The 27,931-nt window shown below is 36.0% G+C and overlaps 1 protein-coding gene across 2 annotated transcripts in view; it reads left to right on the top strand.

Annotated features, from left to right (window-relative positions):
- The window catches only part of LOC150092392 (very long chain fatty acid elongase AAEL008004-like), an 84,209-nt gene that overhangs the window by 31,920 nt on the left and 24,358 nt on the right, over positions 1-27,931 (top strand). For both annotated transcript variants that reach the window (XM_090414915.1, XM_090414914.1), the window contains exon 2: positions 9,940-10,130. In XM_090414915.1, the coding sequence (XP_090271041.1) occupies positions 9,940-10,130 (191 nt within the window). The remainder of the gene's footprint in view (positions 1-9,939; positions 10,131-27,931) is intronic.

Here is a 27,931-nt window from a genome sequence, read left to right as displayed (position 1 = left end):
GGACTCATGCTCAAAACAATACGTTTCGTCACCAGTAACGATCGTTTCAAGGAAGTCTGAGTCCTTACGAGCATTTTTAATGCGGTCCTTGCAGTGTTCAATTCGATACATTTTTTGGTCGTCGGTCAACTTGTGAGGAACAAATAGCGAATTTCATTTACGAAGGCCCAAACTCTCGGTCAAAATGTTGTGTGCAGTTGATTTTGCAATTCCCAATTCATCCTCAATCTCGCGGACGATTTCTGGTTTTCTTTGAAATCGCGCACTTTTTTTTTTATGTTAGTCCAGTTTTTGGACGGCCCGTCTTTTCGTCGTCCTCAAGCGTTTCACGACCACTTTGAAATCGTTTAAACCACTCGTAAACTTGAGTAGGGGATAAGCATTCATCAGCGTACGCTATTTGATGCGTTTCGGTAAAACGTTTACCAAGTTTAACGCAAAAGTCAATCGCAGCTGTGTTTGAAACTCATTTTCCGACCGTTCGTCAAAACACACCGTCACTCTTGGCGCTATAACTCGGCCTCTAATGAAACAAATGTCATAAACAGTTGACACATCACTAAGGAAGGTTGCCTCTTTCGACAACAAAACACAACAGGTGGCGCCACTAGTTTCTATTTTCGAAAAGTTCGGTTGTTTTTTTTTTTTTTTTTTGAACAGAGGGTGTAGTAACATTCACACCATTCAGTAAGCTTTCATATAAACATGCAGTATTTATGCAGCGATTTGTTTTTGAAGTCGTGAGTACTGAAACGTACTGACGGAAATGAATTGTGTGATTAAGAATATCGTCTGAAATATTTTTATGAAGGATCTTTAGGCATGTTTTAAATATCTTATTTCATTTTTTGTTACGCTATTAATAAAACGTATGAGAAAAAAATTATACTGCTCAAAGCTGCGAGTAGCATACTATCGTGCTTTCAACTAGTGGACGGTAAGGAGAAAAGAATGGAAACCTGAATTAACTCAGTTATACTGGACCGGTATTTGAATATGCCCCCCCCTAAATTCAAGCAAATACCAAAAATTCGGTGTTTATAGGTTGGGGTACAATTTTGCATGTTTTTACCACTCCTAGCTACTGCCTTAATTGTTTAGTATGTTACGACAGCCTTTTTCTTGGCATATTCTATCAGTAAAATTCTTACTATAATTAACGGAAGCAATTACAGTAGAGTACAAATCCTGTATGTTTTTCCCTCCTACTTAAAACGTAGCAAACCTATCGTACATCTAATCCAATATCTTGGACTAAAACTGTATAGTAGCCACTTCCTACCTCCATTTAAGTAGGTTGGTGGTTTTGCATCGAGGGAGCTGCGAAAAATCTTCCACTTAAATTCACAAATCATGCCATGGTGTGGTGTGGATTCCAACTTTGCAGCCTGTTGATGGAATGGAAACTACTAGCCAGGCTGAATGCGGTTTTCGTTGTGAAATCTTATGAGCTAAATTTTTCTCATTACTCACTTAAACCATTAGTGAACATCTTAATTCACGAAATGGACATCTCACTTCGCATATGGGTGTTTAGTTTTTGGCAATGACAGCGCGTTTCATACGCGAGATATGCTAAAATTCTAATACTTAGCTAATAACTTTGTTAACGTCTGCCTTATGCGTCTAGTAGTGTACATGCAATGATCGAAGCAAAGAGCCAAAACTGCGGTATTTATGAGAATTGAATACAAGGTTTTTCTTGGATTCATGTGAATATTGAAATACAAAAACTGGGGCTGCATGTTCGTAAGCTGATCACTTTGGAAACCTCATTTAAAAAAACCAAACCTGTTTTATAACTCGGCTATAAAATAATGCATAATCATCCCCTTTCAATTGGCACATAACGAAATCAGTTACATGCACTTTTCAATCAGTATACTTTGATGGTACCCATTAACCTGCCATTTGCAACGATTTTTTTTTTTCTTTGAATTTAAACATTCTTCTGAGAATCAATAACTGAAAACTTGTCCTTTTTGAGGGAAATGAGTAAAGAGAAAGCAAAGCGAATAACTTCAGAAGTTTACGCAGAATATAGATCAAAACACTAAACAAGAATAAAGCATTTAATATTATTATTATTCCTGACACCTCCAAGGAGTCCGAAGACTCATCGCGGGAGGACACCTACAACTGTCTCAACCACTACACCGAACCTCTACTACTAATCAACGCCATCTATCGCCCACCTCCACCACCACAAATATTTTTTGTCTGTAAATTGCGTGTGTTCTGAAGGGCCGATTTGTCTGTATGCGGGATGAAAAACCAGAGTTTCCTGGAGAAATATAGTTCGTAAATATTTTGCTTGCAGAAATACGCCGAACCAAATACTGATTCGAAACGCAGATATTGTCCAATTTATATACGTGTCTGGTAAGCTAATCGACGCATCAAACTCAGTTTGAGCTTGCTTTCCGATCACTATTGCTTTTTTTTTTTTTTTTTTGTTTAATAATACCACGGCACTTATTCAGAGTAAAGCGATTTATATGAATTCACGTAACTATCACAAACTACGTACACACGGATATTTTGTTCCTGTTTTAACTATTTTATACTCGCCAGCGCTCCAACAGTTATTTTTCGACACCTTGCAGTGCGTGTGCTCTGTTCGCGATGTACAGGCGAACTAAACTGAAGTGTTTGCGGCGTGCACTTTAGCATTTAGACTAAAAGTTAGAGCTGCAGTTAAATATTCAGTCGCTTGCGCCACCTTGCCGACTCCTGTACCACATTTCATATTTAGGATTTTGCTTGTTTCTAATTTTATAGAAATAAATAACTTTTTTTTTTTTTTTTAAATTAGCTTAGTCAGGGGTTGGCAAACTTTCTGAGAAGGGCCAGATAACAAATATTTTTACGCGCCATAGACCAGGAAGTAAAATCGATAGGTAGTGCCATATAATAGAAAAATTAATCCACGATCAAATTTTAATTGACCATATTGGTCACTTGGAAAGTATTTTATAAAATTTTCAAACTCTATTACCTGATGAGTCCAGGTACTCATTGCATAGTGGCAGAATACACTACTACAACTTGCTGTCTCCGTTCCTTAATCAGCACACAATGCCATCTACCGCCCATTACCAAGAATGTTAATTTTTGTCTGGAAATTGTGTGTTCTCATGGCTGATTTTGCCTGTATGTGGGATGAAAAACCAGAGTGTATGAAAGAAAAGCCTTGCTGCTACTACCATATGAGATCAGCTAACTTGCCTTTAATTGAAGATGCCTATGGATTCCTCTCCACTCATCACAACGAGAATATAACTCCAGTCTTCTCCAATTGATGGGTGCAATGTCCAATTTCAATTGTGCTAGAGAGAAAATAAAATTTAAAACCCCTTTAATCTCATAAATTATACTTACTTAAAATAAGTGACCCTAGCTAAGCTTCCAATTGAAGATTAGGTGGAAGCTCTTTAACAGCATAGTTAAATGGATTTTGAATTTGAACAAATAGGGATGGATGTTAAACTGATGTGAATAAGAATGGCTCATAGACCCATACCAAAAAGTAGTATATGGAAGAGCACAGTTCAGGATGAAGCAGGTGACTAGTGGTGTGCTTGGACCATTGTTTTAATTTGTACATAAATGATATAGGAAATGATTTGAAGGGAGATTCAGTTGTTTGCTGATGATGCAGATAGTGATAGTGCAATAATTAAGCTGATATAAAGAACTTGCAGGATTATTTAAATAAGATGGCAATATGTGCAAAAGATAACCAGGGTCGATTTTATCATTGGGCAAACCTAGGCAATCACCTAGGGGCGCTAAGCATCGGGGAACAAGATTTTGCTACATTTTTTGGGGAAAAAATATATAAAAATGTATAGGAGCAGATAACTTTTCTTTGCCTAGGGGCATTAGATATTCTCAAACCGGCCCTGAAGATAACAGATGTCAGTTTAACGTGCAAAAGTGTAAAGTTATGCATTTTAGGATTTAAAGATTACAAGCTATATACAACATTGATGGGACAGTACCCCAAAAGATTGAGGCTAGGGACTTGGATGTTAGTAGATAGTTGAGGTTCCGAGGGCATAGCTGAGGTGTCAAGGGTAGCTCATAGGATTGAAGAACATACTAACATGCAGAGATCAAGTTATTCTTCTTCATAAAGGCATTGATATGTCCACATCCGGATTACTGTTCTCTGGTATAGCTTGTCTGGATTCCTTGGAGATGAAGTGGTAGAAAAGATTCAGCTGAGTGGCCAAGTTGGTGTAAGGAATGTGCTCCCTACATTGATTTTTGTGAATTAGAGAGATTGGTTGATAGGCAGAGAAGAGAGGGTATGATAGAAACATTTAAGATACTGAAAAGTTTTTCTAAGATTGATGCAGGGAAAATATTTCAGTAGTGGGATAGTGGTGGAAGAACAAGGTCATCCCTGGATATTAAGTATGTTTAGCAAGGGTTTGCCAACCCCTACACTAAGTCGGCTTCTATTAAAACGTTGTCTCCAAGGACCAAATATTTCAGTATACTAAAGGACTAGATTTCACTTAGTGGTGAATTAATGAATGTATTGTCTGACTCAGTTGAGTGCTTTGTCTGTCAATGAGTTCAAGAAAAGGTATGATAGAATACTGTATGGATAGTTTGGATCTCTTATGAGTCTTGACTCCATGGGGGTGCCCATATAGTGATTAAAATACTAATATAAACAAATGTACCAATGTTGGATCCTACTTCTCAGTCTATACTTTGGATCTGACATGATTACTATTACGATGTTCTTAACTAATTGATAAGTTGTGAGTTGATTTCTAATTCAAATATAAAGAATTTATATTTAAAGACTGCACCACTTTATATCTCAATTAATTCAAGAATTGAAGATAAACCAACTCTCAACTACCTTTCCCTTATGTTGTTGTTATATATACTGGCAGAGTTATTTAACTTACTTAATTTACCCGCTTTGGTTCGAATAATTTATGAATGGTGCAGTAAAAGAGATTCAGACAAAATACAACTTTTGATTAACAAAAACAAACATTTAATTTTAAAATCACAAATTTTACACTTAACTTTAAATCACTAATTAAGTTATTAGAAGCACTTCAGTTCAGCCTTCCTGACAATAGTCATACAAACTCAGACTGGTAATTCTGCTATCTCTATTATAGTCTTCTCACAGTTAAGTTCCAAATACAATAAAATTGCAGTAATACCTCTTCACAAACAAACACTTTTAAATTTACACTTCAGCTAATCTTCGCAATAGTTACTGTTAGTATAAGGAAATTCTAGGATGAAACTCGCACTTCTCTGTATAGGAATATTAAAGGTTGGAATAATCTTACCGATAATCTTTTTTCTTCATCTATTTATACATAAACACTTTTTATAACTGTAAACACTTAAACATATACGCACTCATTAAAATAATTCTTCTAAGCAATAACTGAATTAATCATCGGTCACAATACACAAACGTTGTTGCATAAAGTACTACTGATCACTCATGAAATAAGGCATAGCACAATAATTCCTTAACTTGAGGTTTTATATGCACAGTTGTTCACCCTCTGGCATTCAATTAATTCTTTAGACACTACAATTCTAAACACAGCTATCGGTAAACTTCAACTTTACAGCCTCTACTATTCTCTAGTAACTCCGTGCTTTATTTCAAGAGTCTGTGCCCTTGACAGGTCGGCCCTGAAATTAAATCTCAACTCGAGTATTGCTAGTCTATTTAGTAGTCACTCAGCTGTCTTCCATAGCTATAATTGTTATTCTACACCTTATTAGCTAACTCCTCTCGACTAGTAGACTTTATTTAGCTGCTTGAGTGACTTGCCGACTCGCTATTATCGCACTGTGATTGCCAAATGCTCTGATTCCAACCTAATGCCAATCCTCTCCTTTTTTCTCTCTCTCTTAATAATCTCTTCTCTAATCTATTGTTTTTTTATACAGCGTTCCTCCTTTTTATATCCATTCTTCCTGCCTAAATTGTTCGCGTGCTCTCTTTAACTAAACTTGAGCTTTTCTCCCTCGCGTACTATTCCAACTCATGCTCGCTCACTTACGTCTCCATGACAACAAAACAAAACATAATAAAATTGAGCTATTGCATAACATTAAGCTTCTACAAATAGGAATAAATAGAGAATATTTACATTTCAATTAATGCGCAGTTAAATTATCAAATACAAGTTCTTATAATATTTATATAGTAATAAATAAAATAGGGGTCCGTGCGGTTAGAGTGGCTATGCGCTTCGCAACCATGTGCCTGGGGAAGGAGTGTCCTAGGTTCGATTCCCGTCGGTGACGTGAGGAGCTGAAGGATCTTCCTCAGCCATAGCCAAGTTAGCCAGTCTTGGGCGTGGACAGCAGGGTTTTTCCCTCAGTTTATTCTGGGGGTTTTCATCCCGCACAGCAGGCAAACTGGCCTTGAACTTAACACTACAGGCCATAGGATATACCGGGGCATAGGGCTGACCACCTTATCCTGTAATCGGATTATCAATCGATTATCGATGATCAATGGACCCTCGACACCGCAAGGTAAAAAAGAGGGTATAAAGAAGATGAGATAAAATAGCTTAATAATATTTAATAGTCTTTTCATTATTAATACATATCTTTAATTAAATATTAGATAAAATTAAAGGTAGTTTTATGAATATTAAATTATAAACAAGTAATTTACATTAAATAATTATAAGTTTAGCTTATGTGATGGTAGATAATGTTGGATTCTGAAGCAAATATTAATTACTCTAATCTCTACATAATCGGAATCCAACACCAATATTCACTTCACTAAACTCATGATACATGTGATTAAGAAAAGAGTCACTTAACTTAGAACTGAATGAGAGCAGCATTGGTGGCAGTGCACAGCAATAAGATCACAAAAATGTCACTGTTGCACTTACACCTGTGGTGTAAAAGCAGCCATATACCGTACATAAACAAATGGCGACAACTGTGTATCATGAATACTACTTTATGAATACCAAGACAGTGGTATCATGATTCTGACATGAAATTCACTTAGAACCAATCCTTAGCTTGTGGGCACATAGTTTGCCAACCTATGTGCTAAGTTGGCTTTTTTAAATAATCTTTGCACTTCTGAGGACCAAATATTTTATTATACTATACTATTAAAGGAAAGATTAAGACCCTCCATAGCTCAATCAGTATATTAACATTTGACCTCTATGGAGTCAGACTCATCATGGGAGGTAAGCACCATTGAATACAATGCTCATCCAACCACATCTTAAACTGATTTCAATGTGTTTACATCCACAACACTCGGGCAATGCATTCCACCCACCAAACCACCTTCAATGCAAAGAACCTGCTCTTCACTCCTCTGTTCACACTCTCCTTATACAGGTTCCAGCAATGACCTCTTTGTCCTACTCCCTTCTCCCATGTCTGCCCAATAATCCTGACCCCAGTCGTGATCATACCCCCTCTTCCTCCTATTCACAAAGCTCTGCAACTTATATTCTCCCAACCTGTCCTCATACTCCACATTCCAAAGATCACTGACTACCTTTGTTCTGGACCCTTTCTAACATATCCTTTTCACCATGAAAACCCAGCAACCAAATCTGTGCACATTAATCCATGAGACTAATAATCCATATCTGTGCATGTAATCCACCAAGGCCTTATACAATGGAATCATAATCTCTATTTCTGCATGTCAAGGTTCCTCTCCATTGCCATTATCCAATGTTATATCTTCACAACTTGTGCAGTGGGGCTCTGAATTTCAGGTTCTTGTCCACTATCACTCCTAGATCTCTCATCTCCTCTACTTCCATTAAAGTTTCACCACCAAGACAAAGATCTGGGTTCGATTCCCATCCAAGATGTGAGGAACCTTTATCTGGTCTCTTTCAACTAAAGGTGAATTTAGCCAGTCTCTTACAGAGGTAGATTTTTTTTTTTCATCCAGAAACTTGTTTCATCCCATAGAATAAGCAAACCAGCCCTGTAAACACGTCTAGTCATAAAAATTGTTCTCCCCCCCCCATTTCCCCAATGCTAGTTGGGGGTTTCTCATAGTTGCATAATCATAGCAGACCCTGTACTAAGCAGGATAAATGCTATAAAAAGAAGATTAAAGGAAAGATTTATGCATATCATATTCTTCTTGCTCTGGAAATTAACTTCTCTTATGTAAGAAGATATATATCCACAGTAAAGTACATACTATGCTTTAGTCATTTGGCATTTTTATAGTATTTTTATAGTATTTCACATTTTTCATGATGTTTCATTTCAGAATGTTACTAATATTGATCATATCACCAATAGTAATCTCATCTGTGGGGATGGGAGGATGGGATTGTCAAACAGAAATATGTTAAACTTAATCTGTTCTTTTTGGAATTCACTTACATTGGAATTGAGAACAATTTTTGGTCTGTCTAGTTTCAAGACCATCCTCATTCCAAACAACAAAAACTCAAGGAAACTTGATCTGTGGCTATCAGGATTCAAGGAAAGAACATTGTGTAAAGTAACTTCATTTCTGTCATGAGTTGGAACCTTTTCAAAACTTAAGTGATTTCTGTTCAGGTTAGGATCCAGATTGAGTGGAGTCAGTTGAATGCTGCAAAGTGTAAGAGCTTGAAATTTAGTAGGCAAGAATGGAATGCAGTGTATATCAATGAGGAAATTATTTTGCATATCAATGAAGACATTGATATGCAGAAGCAGAGAGGTTAGTTCTCTTGCACAGAACCTTTGATTAGACTGCTTATGGACTACTGTGCACAGATCTGGTTTTCAAGGGATGAGATCTCGAGGTCCAGAAAAGATTCACTAAGTTCACGTTAGGTTGGAAATGAAGACAGATTGAGGGAATGCATTTTGAAGAGCCTTTCAAATAATGGATATGTATAATCTGGTAACCACTCATCAACTTAATGTAGATTTTTCATAGAGTATGAGACTATTCTTGGAAGAAAGAGTGAGCAGTTTTCATTATATGGAGCACATGCATGTTTTTATTTCCTTCATGAATTCTCTAATGGTGGCAGTGTTTATCTGGTTTGGGAAGTGCAGCAGCTAGAGGTGAGGAATGTGCTCTGTTTGTTGCTTGGCCAGTACACAGAGCAAGACTGCTGACAAATACCTCTCTTGATTATCTAACATGCTACAGAGTAAGCGGCGCTTTATAGTCAGTCATGTGTAAACTCTTTTAATGGGGAAAAAAAAAAGTAAATGTAAACATAGGTACATTTGCCTGTTTTGCTTTGTATTATATAACTTATATGTTTCCTCCTAATTCTTTGTATTGTGTAGCGTTTTGCATTTTTAACTCTTAATTATGTTACGTACATAATGTTTTGTCCGTTCAGTATAGTGTTGCATGGCTGTCAGTGGATGTAGCATTAGTCCGATGACTTAAGCAAATCACATGGTTTTCTGGAAATCTCAGTTATCAGAGAAGCATGTCTCAGTGACTTGCAATAGGTATTGCATATGCTGTCATAGTAGTTGATTATATATCGGGAATTTTGTGATGTCCATCTTCAAGTTAACGCCTGTGTGTATAAAGGTGCTTCACATCAGAAATTCAAATGAAGAGTACATGGAATAAATGATTTAATGGATGTAATGCTGGTGGCTATTGTGAAATAGCCTTTAAGTCCAGGAAATGTGGATATGCCTTGTCATAAATAACAAATGGTCAATTTTTTGTAGTCTGTACTTGCACACTTTAATGTATTACAATATAGTTCATTGGTTTACCACTTTACTAAATTTCAAGCTCAGACCAAATATTGGTTTTATTTTGTCAGCTTGATTCAGGTCTATTTAATAAATAAATTACATCATTTTGAACTATTTGTTTTGTCCTGTAATTTTAATGTAGTAATATTGTATTTTCGCATTTTTTTAATAAACTATTCGTTTTTTTTTTTATAGATGCACGTGTACAGAAGTGGTGCATGATGAAGGGGCCTATGCCCACTCTAACAATTTGTTTGTCATATGTGATATTTGTCAAGTTTTGGGGGCCTTATTATATGAAGTCAAGAGAACCCTTGAACATTAGGTGGTTAATGATTGTTTACAACTTTGCAATGGTTATCATAAGTGCTGTCATATTTTTTTGGGTATGTATAACTTACATTAAACTAATTTCCTTTCTTGAAATGGTTCAGAAATATTGTTTGATTTTATATGTAGATGCAAAAAAAAAACCATGAGTATTTACTATTTGACAACTAAATAATGTTCACTTTCGATACTTACCATGTTGCTAGTTTAATGTTTCATAATTCATAAGCATTTCATAAGTTATTCTTAGTCTCCTGCTTAATGAATTTCATTCCAAATTTGTTTGAAATACTTGCTAAAACTTTTGTTAGACTTGCTATGAGCAAACTACTGCCATTCTTAATTAGTTATTAGTAATAAAAGTAATGTGTGAATAAATTAAATAAAACTTAGAATATACACAAACATGTCCATGCACATCTATTTTGATTTAGTTGGACATTCCTAATTCATTAGGAAATAAAAAAAAAATCATCTTCAGTTGTATTGTAATTTGTTGCCAAATAATTAACATTCTATTTTCAACTAATAGACTAGGTTCAAATCCTGCCACAGACATAGTTGTTTGCAATCAACTTTAGGCAGGAGACTGATTTCATTGCTTAATGTGAGACTACCACTGTGCTCATTTTGGAGGCCTTAAGTGATTTAAGTTCTGTTGGGTCTCTGGAGCAGGATTTCTGGATTATGTAAAAAATAAGAAAATCCTTAGCCATGCACATCATTAAATCAAACCCCCAATGGAGTTAACTCATCGTAAGAGGTCCATTCTCACGTAAGATCATCAAATAATGTCTTAAGTTCATACAGTTTCTGTGCTTGCCACACTTTCATTCCATTGAATACTACTTCATGCAAAGAACCTATTCCTTACTCTCCTTCAGAGATGGTCTCATATTCTATACGTCTCTCTTTCTATTCTATAAAAGTATTCTCCACATTAATCTGGTAACAACCTCTCACCTGCTCATGCACTGTAATCATATCCCCTCCTATTCACAAGGCCCTGCAAGTTGCATTCCCTCAATCTGTCCTCATATTACACATTCCATAGACCTGAAATACTAAGTGAACTTCTCTGAATCCTCTAATACAGTGTTTCTCAAACTTCAGATATCCACAGACCCCTTCTTAAATTTTCATTATTACCAAGTATCCCTAATTAATTCAAAAATAAATTAATTAAAACAAATAAATTAATTTAAAATATTAAATTAAATATTTTATTTGAATTTATGTTCATGTAAACAAAAAATGATTTATTTTTAATAGAACAAACTTTATAAAGATACTATAAAGTTTTACTTACTTGAAATAATTTATCATCAATGAGAGGAGTGAAATTGCTTATGGTGAGATAAAATTTCAGCAAAATTTGGCTCTATAGTTAATTTCAATCTCAGATGCGGTTTGACATCTATGTGATTCCTCTTCTTTGTCTTAATATCTACAAGGGCCGAAAATCCAACTTCGCACAGATATGAACTTGGAAATAGAAAAATGAACCTTGGAGCTTTATCTGTTAATTCAGGAAATTCATTCTGTATTTGTAGCCAAAATGATAACTAATTCTCACTGCATTTATTTTTTAGGAAACCATCAGAAGCTAGTTCTAAAAGTTGTTCTTCTATTGACAATAGACCCTTTGGCATAAATTTGTTTTTATTGAAAGGGTATCTTATCCACTCAATATTAATGTCCAATTCAGGAAAATACTTCTCTAGATTCATTTTTAAGGTTTTTAAATGCTGCATGATAGTAATTTTCACATCATCAATTTGTTCATTTGAGCTTGCGAGCAATTCATGAAGCGATGGAAACACGTCAAATTCTCCATTACCAACCCGCTTTGGCCATAACTTCATTTTTGCCAACGTGGCGTTCACTTTATCTTGGACATGAAATATAGAAATTTCCTTGCCTTTTTAAAGATAAATGAAGACTATTTAATACAGTAAATATATCTGCCAGGTATGCTAATTGACTGAGCCATTTCCAATTATGTAAATACTTTATCAATTCAAACTTTTCATCAAGAAAAACTTGTAGTTCATTCTGAATTTCAAATAAACGAGTAAGAACTTTTCCACGAGAAAGCCAACGAACATCAGTATGGAAAAGAAGTTGTGTATAGTTGCTTCCCATTTCTTTGCAAAGTTGAGAAAAGTCTGGCATTTAGAGGACGGCCTTTAATATAATTTATGATTTTTTACAGCTTCATCAAGAACTTTTCTTAGGTCTGTAGACATCATGTGTAGCCAAAGCCTCCCTGTGTATGCAGCAGCAGTGTGTCGACTTTGCATTTGGTGCAACAGCTTGAATCCTTGAAACAAACCCTTTTTTAGATCCGACCATGGATTTCGCTCCGTCTGTGCTTATTCCAACACAACTTTTCAAATCAAGCTTGTTTTGATGCATAAAGGTATTTATGCTGTTGAATATTTCTTCTCCTGTTGTATGTTCTGGCAAGGGTTGGCAATATAAAAGGTAGTCATGAATTTTTAGATTTTTTTCGTACCTAACGAACACTAGAAGATTTGCAAAACTTGTAATGTCTGTGGATTCATCTACCTGCAAAGCATAATAACGACTTTTACGTATATTGGATAACTGTTTGTTTTATATTTTCAGCTATTTCAGTGATTCTTCGATGAACGGTACTATTTGAAAGACAAATCCTATCAAAAGATCTTTTTGCATTATCTCCGATCATAATTTCTGCTATTATTTTTGCTGCAGGCTTGACCAAAGTTTCACCAATTGTTTCCGATGCACCACTTTTTGCTATTAATAGCAACACATGATATGAAGCTTCTAAAGCCTTCATGTTTTCACCTCCTGACACAATCGACATCACTTTTTGAGATTCTTTTAAATTTTACTTTATTTTGAAAAAATCAACAGGTTTGTCCTTGCATTCATTATGTTTAGATTCAAAATGGTGATTTAAATTACATGATTTCATGCTTTCATTTTTTAAAGTTTCACTGCAAATTACACCTAATGGAATAGGTTCCTCTTCATTTCCTGTCCATGAAAATCCACATTTCAAGTAATTTATATCGTACTTACGAAGTTTTCTCATCTTCTTTCTAGTTGGTTCTTTATAGATGTCAGACGACACACACTTATCAATTTCACTTGATCCAGATACAATATCAACATTTTCTTGTTGCTGACAGCTACTTGTATCTACTTTGTTCCTCTCTTTTGCGCATTTTAAAAATCCAGTCTTTAACCAGTGATCCATATTTAAGAATTTGAAAGCTAAAAAAAATTACTGTATTTAACGAACAGTCCTTCAACAAACGACTAGTGAAAGCAGAACTTGAAACAGACAGCAATGGTAGGCCAGTAGAGATAAAGCAGCTATGAAGACGTCCATATGATTGGTGCAGTATTAACAAAGATTGCACTACTAATTGACAAAAGCAAGCTGACAGTTCAGTTGAAATGCTAATTCTCTTCAACCGAATTCCTTATGTAATATCTGAAACACATTCACTATATATTTCTTAGTTTTAACACGCTCACTCAAACAAAACCATATGCTGCCGGTGTACCATATGGTTTTGATTGTTTATTATACAGCATTTTATGTGGGAGGGGTCATGCAATTCATTAGTTCCGTTTTTACCCAGTTGTCTCTAATTGCACTATTTGTTGAGAAACATATTACACAGACTGCAGATGTCTCTACCTTATTCAGTGATACAATAAGAACATTTTACGATCTCAAACTTAAATTTTATTCCATGCGTTAATGATGCATAGCCGAAAATTGCCACGGACCCCCTGAAGACCTTTCGCAGACCGCCGGGGGTCCGCGTACCACACTTTGAGAAACACTGCTCTAATATATCCTTATCCCTCTTCAAAACCAGGCAAACGTGCACAGGCTACATGTGGTCTGCTTCTGTGTCAAGATCCTTATTTGCTATAATCTATTGTGAAGTTCTTAGTTATAACTGACTCCTAAACTTCAGATCTCTCATCTGTCTCCTTCAATTTCTGCATTAATTATATACCATGTATCCCAACCATGTCTACCAAACTTCAAGACTGTCACTTTGCAACACTGGACTTGATAACCCCAATCACTTGTCCATTCAGCTGCTTTTTTATTCAAGTCCTCCTGCAAAGCCACATCTGTTTCTTATTGTTCTCTGCTTTACCAATGTTTCAAACTGCGTATTTCCAGTTAAGTTTGCCTGAATATCATTAATATAGAAGTTAAACGGTGGCTCCAAAATGGACCTGCTGTAGTATTGCTAGTGACTTTCCTTTTTTGAATACCTCTTCTTCATATACAACCCGCTGATACCCGACAACCAATTACCTATCCAAATGATAGTATTCTTATCCAATCAATTTTAGTTTAGTTCTAAGCTTGTGTGGCAGTCTGTCAAAGGCCTTAGAGAAATCATACTGCCATTATCAGCAGATTTCTGAATCCTATTCCTTGCTAACACTAAACTCCAAACAAGATTTGCAGCTATCTTATTTTCCCTCCCTCCCCCTTTGAAGTAGAATTATTTTTCATACTTCTTTGGAACTTGTATTTTTGCAAGACACTGTTAAGTGTACTAAGTCATTAATTCCCTAGAGAAGAGCTATCCAACGTTAAATAATCCAAGGGTTGCATTAGAAAAAAAAATTTATCTGGGGGGGGCGCATCACAATGCGTATCTAGTAATTTGGTGAGCAGCAGTGATATAAGCTAGAAAGCTGAACAAATGAACAACACTTAATTGCGCACTAATCACGTGCTCGCATTCTCCTTGAGGGCCCAGAGCATGCACATTGGAACAAAACAGTAAGAATGCTTCTTTGACACATCTAATATTTAAAAACACGTGGGTATATAGTGATGTAAAAACACCAAATAAAATTATCAACATTGATTAGTGAGAGAATTAAAATATCTAATTCGCATTAGATTCAAATTATTTTATTTATTCTCTCGTGAAAATCTAAACCCACAGGTAGGTTGCACAAAATCGCACCACATGCAGCCCATGGGCAGTGCTTTGGACAGCCTAGCCCTAGAGCATCCTTCCAAACATGCAGTGATATTGTCAAGTCACTGTCTTATTAAATTAACAAAGTTTACCTAATTCCTTTTGTGTTCCTCCTGTTCATTTACCATTAGTACCTCCTCCTCCACATTCCAGTTTATTACCTTCACAGGGATGAAATACCCTTTGAAACTCCCATGCATGTTTACTTCTCATATCTATATCAATTGTCCTATTCATTTTCCTTCCTGAAAAACAAACTTTAAGTACCCTCTCATCCACCACACCTTTAATAAAATCTCTATACATTGCTAGTCTTGTATTATTTGCTACATCTTCTTTCCCATACTATCATTCACTTAACTTTTGCACTCTTCTATTCATATCTGCCATACATCTAATTTAGTTTCCTATCTTAATCATTTCATTCTTCAGTTCTTGCATTCCTGCAATCAGTTTCATGTATGCTGTATTAGTCAGGCTTTCTTCCATTCCTGTAGTTGTTTTTCTTTGTCAGTCATTTCCATATGAACAATGGCATTCTCTTGCTAATCCTTCTGGCTGTTACAATAGTATCTTCTGGCAGAAGATACTATTGTCTTCTGCCCATCACTGTTTTTTTTGATGTTCATCTAATATTCTTCACTTGTCTTGACTTTCTCTTCAAGACTGAAGAGAAAGAAAGTCAAATGATCTACAAAGAAATCAATGTCTAAAGATAGAATGACAAGTGGACCTCAGGTGGTTCTAGGATCATTATTTAATTTATGTTGAAGTGTGCCTTATGAGTGGATAACCATATAGCCTCTGTTCCAGATGCTGAAGTTGGTCTTCAGTGCAAGGTAGAGCTCTTGTCCCATTCATTATTATCCAGCCAAGACGTATATATACGTCCAGGTTACCATGGATGCAAAGTGCATATTTAAAATTGTAATACCACTGATATTACATTGATGGATACGAAGTGTAGAGGAGTGATGTATTTTATCCATATCGATGGCAACGTGGTTATTATTGTACAGGCACCTCTATAGCAAAGACTCATCATGGGAGACGGAAACTATCCACACTATCTATCATACCTCTACTTGAACCCATTAACAGATAAAGCACTCGCAACTGACTCTGGCAACCCATTCCACTCAATTCTCCAAGCCAAAAAATCTACTCCTCATATCCTTACTAACCAACCTTTTTATTCAACTTCCAGAGATGATTCCTTGTTCTGGCCCCTCCAGCCAAGTACTGCAACAACATTTACCCTGCTTCGATGCACCTATAAAACCCTTTAAGCAACTTAAATGTTTCTATCATATCCTCTTGTTTTTTTCTCTTATCAACCAACTTCTGCAATCAACATACCCTCAATCTATCTTTATAAGAACATTCCACAGACTACTCACCTCTTGGTCACTTGCCTCTGAATCTTCACTTCCTCATCCCCAAGAAACTCAGTGCTGAAGTCTGGTCCAGGAGACCCAGGACCAGACTTCAGCACTTTAACTCTGTCTACCACCTTCTCTAAATCTCTAGCTTCATCTATTTCCTGGAGTACACTGCCATCATTGTGATACACAGCTTGTAATCTATTTATCCCAAAATGCATAACTTTACACTTCTCCACATTAAACTGGCACCCATTATCTTTTGCCTATACTGACAGCCTATTTAAATTGTCCTGCATTTAACATTCACTTGGATTTAACTATTACTCTACCTAATTTTGCATCAGCAAACATTTCCTTTAGAGTTATTTCAGATATCATTTATGTACAAATTAAACAGCAATAGTTCCAACACCAAACTTTGCAGCATACCACTAGTCTCCTGTTTTCACCTCAATTCTGTCCCTTCATATGCTACTTTGATATCTGTCCAACAGCCACTCTGTTATCCATTTAACCATTGTCATATCCAACCCCATTTATTCTAATTTGCACAAGAGTGCCATGTGGTATTCTGTGAAATGCCTTTGTGAAATCCAACAGAATCATGTAGCCATTTCCTTTATCCAATTCTGCTGTTATAAAAAGATAGCAAATTACTAACTTCACAAAGCCATGCTGCCCTTTTTACAGTATCATATTTTTATCCACCCATTCTTGAATTTTCTTTTTGACCAATTTTTTTAGTACTTCTACCACCATGCCTCAGATGCTGATTGGTCTATAATTTGCTACTGCAGTCTTAGAACCTCCCTTATGCAAAAGAATTATTTTGCCCTCTTTCCACTCCCTTGGAACTCTACCAGAGCTGAGACTTAAATTAAAGAGCCTAGTCAAAGGAATTCAGTTCCCTTGCACATTCTTGCGAAACACAAGCTGATATCCATCTAATCCCATAGCTATATGTACATTAAGATTCTGAAATATCTTAAACTTCCAATTCATCCACCTCTAATGCAGGAACAGTGTCTGTCACATATTAAAGCAGTACCTCACTAGAATGATATATCCTTACAAAAGTGATTGCTCAGTAACTACTATTTAATCTGCTTCTGCCACCTCATGGCATCACTCATTAAGGTTGGTCTTCCATGGTTATCCTTGTTACTTGCTACATAAAGAACTCTTTGGGATTTCCTTTGGCCTGCTTAGCTAGATTCTTTTTAATGATTTTGCCTTTCTTGCCTTAGCCTTGTACTGTTTGAGTTTTCTGGTCACCTTTCTCTTTATATACCCTTCACAGCATTTTCTTCTGTAGCTTATGCTTAATATTTGTCATCCATCTAATGTCTACCTGACTAACCTTCCTTACCTTAGGTATACAATTTAATATTGCTTCTTCTAGATGACCTTTAACTATCTCATGCACTTAACATCCTTATCTGACAGTGTTTTGCCATGCCACAGATTTAAGCTTGTCCTAAATTGTCTGCCTTGTAGTTCCACATATACCCCTTCTTGACAGAATATTTCTCATGTTGTACAATCTCTCTCCCAAGTCAAGATTGCATGGTCACTTTCACCAATCAGAGATAATGTGGGTCACCTTGGTTATGGATAGCTCTTTTAATCTCCTAGTCCTTCTCCATCACATGCTGCCTCAAATTATTTCTAAGTAAGAGTATAAATTCAATTTCCTTCCTGACTTGTGGTCTTTCTTCCTTCTAGTCTATATCCTCCATAGCTGAAGTCCTCCATAATCTTGACCTGCATTTGTACTAATTTATATTTTGTCTTACTGGTATTAATCTTGAATTAGACTGTTCAAATGAACAACCACCCTCCTGTCTATCTCCTATTCTTTTTGGCTACAATTCATCTGCCATCAGCAGTACTCTTCCCCATCCTGTCTTTTCTATCTTCCCTGAAAATACTAAACCCTTCACATTCTATCCCTATATCTGCTGTTAGCCAAATCTAACTAATGCCTACAACTTTTGGTGAGGTTGTACTAATCAATGCCAAACTCCTCCTCCTTGTTCCTGATACTTCTGGCATTAGTATATAGAAACTGCAGCATCCCTTTAGGCTCCACCCACCTCTACTTCCTGACTTGACTACCCTATTTAATATTCTTGCTTGAGAGGCTAGATTCCACACTCACTTGCCTCATGGGTGCCTTCACACAAACTCCCCTACTTCTTCCTTAATTACTTAAGTTTTGCTGAATTTTCGTTTAAGCATGCTCAATGAACAAATCTCTAGACACCTAACACAAGCCATTTAGATATGGTCTGTTGCATTGTACAAATCCTTTGTCACAGACTACAAATCCTACATTATTCCTTCTGCACAAGCTACGTATACTCATTAGCTAGCAACGTCCTCTTCTATTATAAAAAGATAGTAAATTACTAAGGTATGAGTGACCCTTCACAAAGCCTGCCCCCTCATATAGTATTGTGAGTGGGAGAAGTGGAAAGCTACACCTGAGCTGCCTTCTCTGTTAGTCTCCATATGCTCTTTTTGTCTAATTTCCAAACTTCTAGATGTTTTCCCTATATAAGCAAAGCCACAAACCTGGAATATTGAACTCCAGGATGTTTGAAATTGTTGTAATGGTTAGGTGAACATAAGAGCTCATAGTCACAAGGGGCTTGAAAGCCACCTGTCTTGATTTCTGGAGATTGATTTTGAGAGAGACTACCAATATAAGGAATGGAAACTGAGGCTCAGTAGTGAATGTAAGGAATCTGTTGTTGACCAGAAATAGAGAATAGTACTTACTAAAATAAAGAGCCAAAAAAGCTTCATTTTGGCAATGCAAAATTATACAAATTAAGTGGATATTAAATCCAACATCATTTCAAAGCTGAATACAGAAACTATAAAAGTTGTGTGCAAAAATTGACCAAAGAGCTTGTAGGAATTACATGGTACTTTGTACCATTTTCTTAGAATATCCATTGCTCTCCAATAGTTGGAGAGAGAATGTAATTCTCTTTGTAGTGTTAAAGGAGGCCTCTCTTAGTGTATACTGTTAGCCCACTCATACAGGTCATTTCCTACATTTCTCTTCATTGTACCATATTGCAAAAATTATGTATTATACATATTGAAAAAAAAGGCAATTTCCGTTATAGGGAGATGAAGAAACACTAAGATTAAATTATATTCTATTCAACTATTGGTCAGTAATGAATTTTCTAAGAAAATGGTATAAAGAATATTGTTCTCTGCTCATGCTTCACAAGATTCCTTACATTTGGTACAGAGCCTTGGTTTCCATCCCTTATATGGGTAGACTCTCAAAATTGCCATCATGATATAACAGATAACGTTCAAGCCAATTTTGACTATACAAACTCTGTTACGTTCACCTAATGACCATAACCCTTTCAACAAACATCCTGGTGTTAACAATAGTCCATATTCTTGTGGCCTTGCTTACATAAGGCAGACATCTAGAAGTTTGGAAATTAGACAGAGCATATTGGAGACATTAACAAAAGACAGCTAGGGCTTAGCTTTCTGCTTCTCCTACACTCACCCCAATATTGAATTGAACAAGTATTCCATGCCTTACATAAACATCAGAGGCTACAATGGTTATCCACAAGGCACACTCAACAGAAACCAAGGAATGATTTTGTGATATTTGGAAGTCTCTTATTAGATCTTTCCACATACTTTTTTCTGCAAACTACCATGCATACATGCTGAACAATGACCTGTGTCAACATCCATGCTCCATGTATTTGTCTATTTTGCTCTTGTGTAACTGTTCCTGCATGTTCAGTTTTAGTTATGTAATGGTTCTTGTTTACTGCGTATTGTATTTGTTTCTCCTAACAAAAACCATTAACATATGTGGCAAAACTACTCAGTTTAACTATTTATATTATCATGACCTATTAAACCCAGTATCATTTGTCACTTTTGCTCTTTTTTTGGTCATATCTACATACTCATAATTGCATTACTTGGAGGCTTGCCAGTTTGTGTTAAGCAATATGGATTTTACTATTGCTCAACAGCAAATCTGCCTGCCCAGTCTTAAAATGCTCCTTATATTTGGGTTCACCAGAAACCTTTGGAATGTTCCATGGCTATCTGGAGGATGGAAGCAAACTTAATGACCCCCTTTCAGGGACTTCATCTTGGTTTGTCTTTTTTTTTATAGTTGTTTCCACTCAACTGGCCACAAGATTCCTATATTTTCCTTTAAGCCTGTAGAAACTTGCATTACTGTCCTTTGTACACCAACTATTAATATGCACTAATCATCTATCTCTGCTCTTTGAAGCAGCCTTCCTATCTATATATGGTACTCTAGATTTGCATCTTCCTGTGTTATAGTGCAATATAGAGATTGTTATGCCAGAGTGAATTAGAAGATATTATGTTGTGTGATGGGGAATAAAATCGCCCCCCCCCCCCAAAAAAAAAGCTGCGATTAGTATTGTCACTTTGGCAGTCAGTTACATTTTCTGTAAATAAGCACTTTGTGAGCTAGGTATTGTATATTTTGTATTGGTGAGTGTGATTATGGAAACCTCTTGGGGATAGAAAAGGGAAGAAGGTATTAGAAAAGTTAAAGAATTAGAAGGGTTGAGTAAGGCTTGTAGTTAAAATAGTGAGATTGGTACGTAAAAATGACTAGTCTAATTGAAAATATATTCATCTGCAGTTAAGGTATTAGAGGTTGGTCAGAATTAAAACATTAGCTAATTATGAAAGAGTTTGTAAAAAATAAAAAAAAAAGAGGTTTGCCTCAGCAGTTGAATTTTGATAGTGACATGTTGAATAAGGAGAAACGGCAATATTTCTGGATTTGTCAAAGATATGACATATTACTGCATTGTACTAGGTAAATCTAAAATTAGAAGATAATTAATCCCTGATTGTCTTATCAGCAAATTATTTGCTATAGAATCTCCATAAAGTTGCTCATTGTAGAAGTCCCACACTGTTATTCATAGTAACTATCATGGACTGATAATGTGAGTGGCAACAAACCCATTCATCACTGAACTAAAAGTAAATATCCTTAACTACAATTTCCACTAACATTTTGTCATAATTTTTTTTTTCTCAATCTTATGAAAACACCTTTAGCAACTTTTCTATCAATTAGCCTTAACCTGTAAACTTTCAGTTCCTTTACACAAGGAGTATTGAATGTTACTTATCCTATGGGTCTTCCACATCCCATTGGAGTCACCACCTCAACTCTGGTGGTGACAAAATGGAGAGGATCTGGAGCTTACTGAAAACATTCTATTGTGCCTATGCACTACTCCAGATGTGGCCTTATAAAATCTTTTGCTTGTCAGTTAGGTTCTGATTATGTGGATATTGAACATATTTTGGCCACCTTTTTTGCAAGTTCTAAATTTAACTGTCCATTTATCTTCTACATCCCATTTCAATCACTGGGATGACAAGTTGTGTATTACAGAGTATGCAACCTAATGCTTTTCCATATTAAACTGAAAGCAGATTCTTTGTCCATATTGCCAGTCTGTAAATCCTGCATGACCTATCACTGTCTAATTTTGCATTAGCAAATAAGACTTTTCCCTTAATCTGCACCTCCTTCAAAATGATTGTATTCAGAAGCAGTTTGATACCTTTCTCACTGTCTTTTTATAGGCATTTCCATAGGCAGCATTGCTCCACTGAAGTAACCACTATTATTCTTCCACTTTAATCATTTCAACTCTGAACACATTGAACCAACTTAGCATCCTCGGCCTTCATTCCTTACACCATTACTGCTTGGAAAAATCTTTCCTGTATATAGTTTCCTATAAAACTACATAAATTAGTGATGCAAGTACAGAGTCCTGTAGCACACAGATTACCTAGTAATTTATTTCTCCTATATACTATCTGTCCATCAGCCATTCTCTTTATCCATATCACCAACTTCATCTCCAGTTTATACAGTGATATTTAAAATGCTTTTGCTAAGTCTAGCAGCAGCATTATATAGCTGAGCTAGAACAAGGAAATGACTACTTTTATAATAAAAGTGAGTTGGTTTGCTAAAGGCAGGACCAACTCTTTTCAGACCTGTCTGCCTCCATATTGTTACGTCATTGTTTCTCTCTAATTTCTGAACTTATATACCTCCTTAACTTCTATTATCTTTTACTATGTGTAATCTAACTTGATTCTACCCAGGGATATTCCCTTTTCGGATACTGGCAAATTTGTATTATACTGTGCCAGCCAGTATCCTATAACAGGAGTTAATTCAAGTTCAGGGAAATATTCCTAGATTCATTGGCATACACAATTAAATAGATATCAGTACTTTGCAGTCATGACCAATGATCTATTACTTAAATATATATATCTAAAATTTCTCCTGCTAAGGTTCTAATTTCATAAATGGTAATTTGATATCTCTAATTCAGGCATGACAATGTTGTGTACGTACTTGCACACAGTGTAAACAGATTAAACAAAATCCTTCCCTTAAATACTGACATGAATATAGCCTGACTATATATCAATTTTTAATAGTATAGCTCTATATTAAACTAAGTATACAAACAGACAAGTTCTGTAATAATATTCCCACAAAACTTAGTGACTTAGTTACCACCTTATATACATGTTTTCTTGTAGGCATATTCATGAACCCACGATACTTTCTAACTAATCGCAAAAATATTGCCTACTTACATATTCACCATAAACAGCCTAATATACAGCGTACTTGTTCAGGACTTTAGTGTCTTCTTTTGATAAACTTCCTGGCTGTTGGACATCATAGATGGTTGCTAGTAGGTCCTTCCACTGTTGGACATTCAATATGGAATCAGCTGTGGTTACTACTAACTGATGAGGAAATTGGTCTGCTGCGATCTGGAGACGAAGGTCAATGGAAAAGAGAAAGCCTTAACGATGACAGGTAAGAAGCCCTGACAACCGGAAGAAAAGGCCTCAAGCCAGGGGGCCACTATCTCCTTTTATGCAAAAATGTCATCCTTTGTTCTCTATTGCTGTCTTTTTGGGATTAGCCTCTAGTGATGTCATTTCTGCCTGATAGGTCAACAACAGTTGACCTTGCAACCTTTGAATTGTTTTGCTATTACTAATCTGGCATAATCCCTACTTGCAGTATACAGTCAATGTATATGCACTTTTAGTAACATCTATTTAGCATATTTTTTTTTCGTTACACTTTAAATATTACTAAATACTGAAAAAATTGGAAAATCGGTTGTGAAAAATAAGTGCAGCAAAATTTTTCTGAGAGAGATTTTACAAGAGCATAAGTACTCCAGTGTTAGTGCTTTGTCATTGGACATGTTCAAGGAAAGGTTTTGTGTGGATAGTTGATAAGGGCCTCCTATAATGAATTTTGACTCCATGGAGATGCTTGTAGTAACTGTCTAGTTTAGTTTCTGATAGCAGTGTAAACATACATCAGGTTTGAAATTTAAGTATAAAAGATCCATACGTGAATATTTATTATTTGACACCTCCAGGAAGTCCAAGACTCATCTAGGCAGGGTACCTACTCTACAGCTCTGTCTTCACCAATCGCATCCTCTACACCAATGCCATCTGCAGTCCACCACCAACACTAGTATTTTCAGACAATCGCAAACATCCATGCCCACAGCATGATTCGCTTTTTGGCTGGAGAGGATAAACTAACCACTCGGCCAACCAGGCTGGCAAGGTATGGGCTGCTACTTGATATGTAGAATTAAACGTGCCAATTAACTTTCAAATAGAACAATAGTAAGATTAATGCATCTTTAGTAGTGCTTCTGCTGCTTGGCAGTCACTTCATTTCCAAGCTATGGAAATGTTTATTTGAACTGCTTTTTCACACTTGAATTATGAAATGAATTTTCTGATCTGAAACTGTAGGCTTATGTTATTAATCTTAACATTTCCAGTCTAGTTAATCACTAAAATTATCTTCTTTGACTCCATAGTCACACGACTCATTGTGAGAGGTCAACACAATGAGTATCATACCATACCTTAAATTTGTCCACCATTTGTTCTTTTACTACCATCCCATGCATTCTTATACTCCTACCTCTCTATGCAAAATAAATAATCATTTTACTCACTAATTCCTTTTGTAACTTCCAAGAATGCTTTTTGTTCTTTACCCTTTTTCTACCATATAAAAAATCTTAACTCTTCAAGAGCTTAAATGTCTAATATTATCTGACACCTCCAGGGAGTCAAGGACTCATCGAGGGAGGCTGTAATTACCTAACCCAGCTATTATACCTTCCCTTAAATTCATTTACACTAGATGCACTCACTACCATAAGGGCAAATTATTCCACTCTCATTGCTCTCTGGGAGAAAAACCTAGCTCTTAACCATTTCTTGACTGAGAACAACCTTAACTTCCATGGATGCTCCCATGTTCTCTTCCTGCCTTCCATGTAATGAAAAATTTCATTTGAAATGCTATAACACCCATTCAAAAGTTTATAGACCTCTATCGTATCGCCCCTCTTTCTCCTGTTAACCAGAGTCTGTAATCCACATACTCGCAATCTGTCCTCATAATCTAAATCCCATAATCCAGATATAATCTTTGTAACTCTTCTTTGCATCCTTTCTATAACTTCTTTATCCCCTTAGAACCCAGGAGACCAAATCTGCACACAGTAATCCAAGTGTGGTCTTATCAAAGCCTTATAAAGAGGCAAAATTACTTCCTTATCCTTATATCAAGGTTTGCTTCAACATAGCAATTAGTCTCAGAGTTGTATTTGCAACTTTTGCTATGTGACCTTTGAACTTTAAATTCTTATCTACCAATACACCAAGATCCCTTGCCTCTTCAGTTTCTTGTAGCATAACTGTGCTAATATAATATGTTGCTGGATCTCTAATCATGCCAAAGTGCATAACTTTACACTTACTAACATTAAACTGAAAGCCATTTTCTTTGCCCAGATTTTCAGTATATTCAAATCATTTTGTAATTGCTGTCAGTAGCATCTGTGATTGCCCTGCCTATCTTCGTCATCAGCAAACAATTGCAAATCTGATTATAGATTCTGCTTGATGTCATTAATGTATAGATTGAACAATAATGGCCCAAGGACTGAACCCTGAGATACACTGCTGGTTACCTTGAATCTGGCAGATTCACACCCTGTATACCACTTTTTGATATGTCTGACAACCATCCCCTGATCCAAGTCCCCCTTTTTTTTTGTATTATATCTACCAAACTCTGCAGTCTGCATGTCCTCAGTTTATCCTCATAATCAACATTGTAGTCTTGGCACCCTATAAGATTACTTTATCCTCTGACAACCATCCCTTGATCCAAGTCCTTCCCCTTTTTGTATTATATCTACTAAACTCTGCAGTCTGCATGCTCTCAGTATCCTCATAATCAACATTATAGTCTTGGCATCCTGTGAGATTATTTTATCCTTTTCAAATCCCAGTGACTAGATCTAAGCAATCAAATCCAAATGTGGTCTGACCAAAGATTTATATAATGGACCACCACACTTCTCATGTGGTCTTATCCTCCACTTCTTCCAGTATGTATGAAGTATCCCATCTATGGATCCTAAATTTTAAAACTTTACATTTAGTTGCAATAAACTGACATCCCTCCCTCTCCCTTCTCTCCCCATTCATTTTCCCACTCTTCCAGCTTATTCAAATCCTCCTGAAGAGCCAAAACATCAGCACTATTATTAATAGCTCTCTTAATTTTCATTTGCAAACAAATGTTCAGTTGTTTGCAGATGAACGTATATTGATATAACAATATCAATGACATAATTATAGAACAATAATGGGCCCAGTACTGTACCATATGGAACTCCATTGCAACCTTCCTACTCTGATACTGCTCTCCCATAAAACAGTCACTTCCACAGCACATTCTCTTGGAACATGTGAATTCTATTTCCCTCTGCCTTAATGTCATTTAGCATACTTGGTATTTTGAATATATACTCTTCATTCAATTCTAACACTTCACCATTTATTATTCTGCTAGGAATAAAGCTTGCTTTATCAGGATGGAACACTCTAAGTGATCATTAAATAGCTTGACTCTATCATCTGTACTAGTTACCCAAGTTCTATCTCCATCCAGCAAGGTAATTTGTATCATTTCCCCTCCTCTTCGCCACATCCTGGAAAAGTTAATTAAAAAGTAATGAGACGGCAAGGGAAAAGTTTTTGGTAATATTAGCATTGTTACAAGACATGGCTAGGTATACTTTTCCTAGCTTGACTGCTTTTAGAAACTTTACCTTGTAGCTGTGAGATGCTTTGTTTTCATGTAATTTTTGTGCAACTATATGGTAGTTAAAAAAAAAAAAAAAAAAAAAATGAATAGCAAAGTTTATTGCTGGTGATTTAATATCAAACTAACTTAGTACTACAGGATTAAAATTAAACAGTATGTGTTAATATTAGACTCTGAGCCTGTTTGATAAAAGCAACATTAGGTACTACTTGACCTATATTAAATTTACTACACATAAGGTGATTCCACACCATTATCAAATGTGAAAAATGTTTATTCTATCTCAACTAAAGGTTCTAGTAAACATGGATCAGGAAAATAATTTCTGAAGTAGTCATTCATAATTGCAATGTGAACATTCAAGAGGAAAAGCATCTAGAAGCAACTTGATTGCAAACAACCAGAATCACATGCAAGACATGCCTGAAATTAAATTCAGTTTCTTAGGTTTGCCCTAAGAAAATGGTAGTTGCTTAGGAGGAATTACTTACTGAATTGATGTGCACTTTTATGGATGTGCTAATGGAAATACATTGTGTGCATCTTAGCTTTATCAAGAGGCTTTCCCCAGTCACCATTCTATGCTCTCAGCCATTCTTGTATTACTTCCTTGGAGCATAGCATATTCTACATGAAATAAAGGAAATTAAACCATGAGGGTAAAGTAAGAAAACATTGGTAGCATGGGATCTGCATGCCAGCACAAAGGATTACAGCAGAAAAGGACATCTTCCAAGCAGTTGTATAGAAGTGATGGTTTCTATAGCACTATGAGGTAGACTACCAATTTTTCTGTTACTTCTCACAAGGATTATTACTTGACTGTTGTGACACTCATCCATCTACAGTTTAGTGAAGACATCAGAAGCTCTTGGATATGCATCTCTCTTAATCTAGAGGTGAATTAAGTGGATTCTGTTTGTCCAACAGGCTTACAGGACATTTTCAGACTATAGCTTCTTGCAAAACCTAGTGGAAAACATCTTCCATGATGTGCCTGGTGTATGTTCCCTTAGTATGAAGAAAAATCAAACTTTAATTGATAATTCCGTCACCTCTTGATAATTCAGTCATCAGGCTTAGAGGTATAGTTGCCTGAAAAATATAATTGGTTGAGGTGACCAATTACATGGTACTTTCAGTTCACCTAACCTAAGAATTTATCTGTGGATCACTGT

This window comes from Typopeltis vanoorti, chromosome 26 (assembly GCF_054136105.1).
Source record: "Typopeltis vanoorti isolate ZY-2024b chromosome 26, IOZ_Tvanoo_1.0, whole genome shotgun sequence".
Lineage (NCBI taxonomy): Eukaryota > Metazoa > Arthropoda > Arachnida > Uropygi > Thelyphonidae > Typopeltis > Typopeltis vanoorti.
The sequence above is the reverse complement of the archived record's forward strand: the minus strand, read 5'-3'. Positions and strand labels throughout refer to the sequence as shown.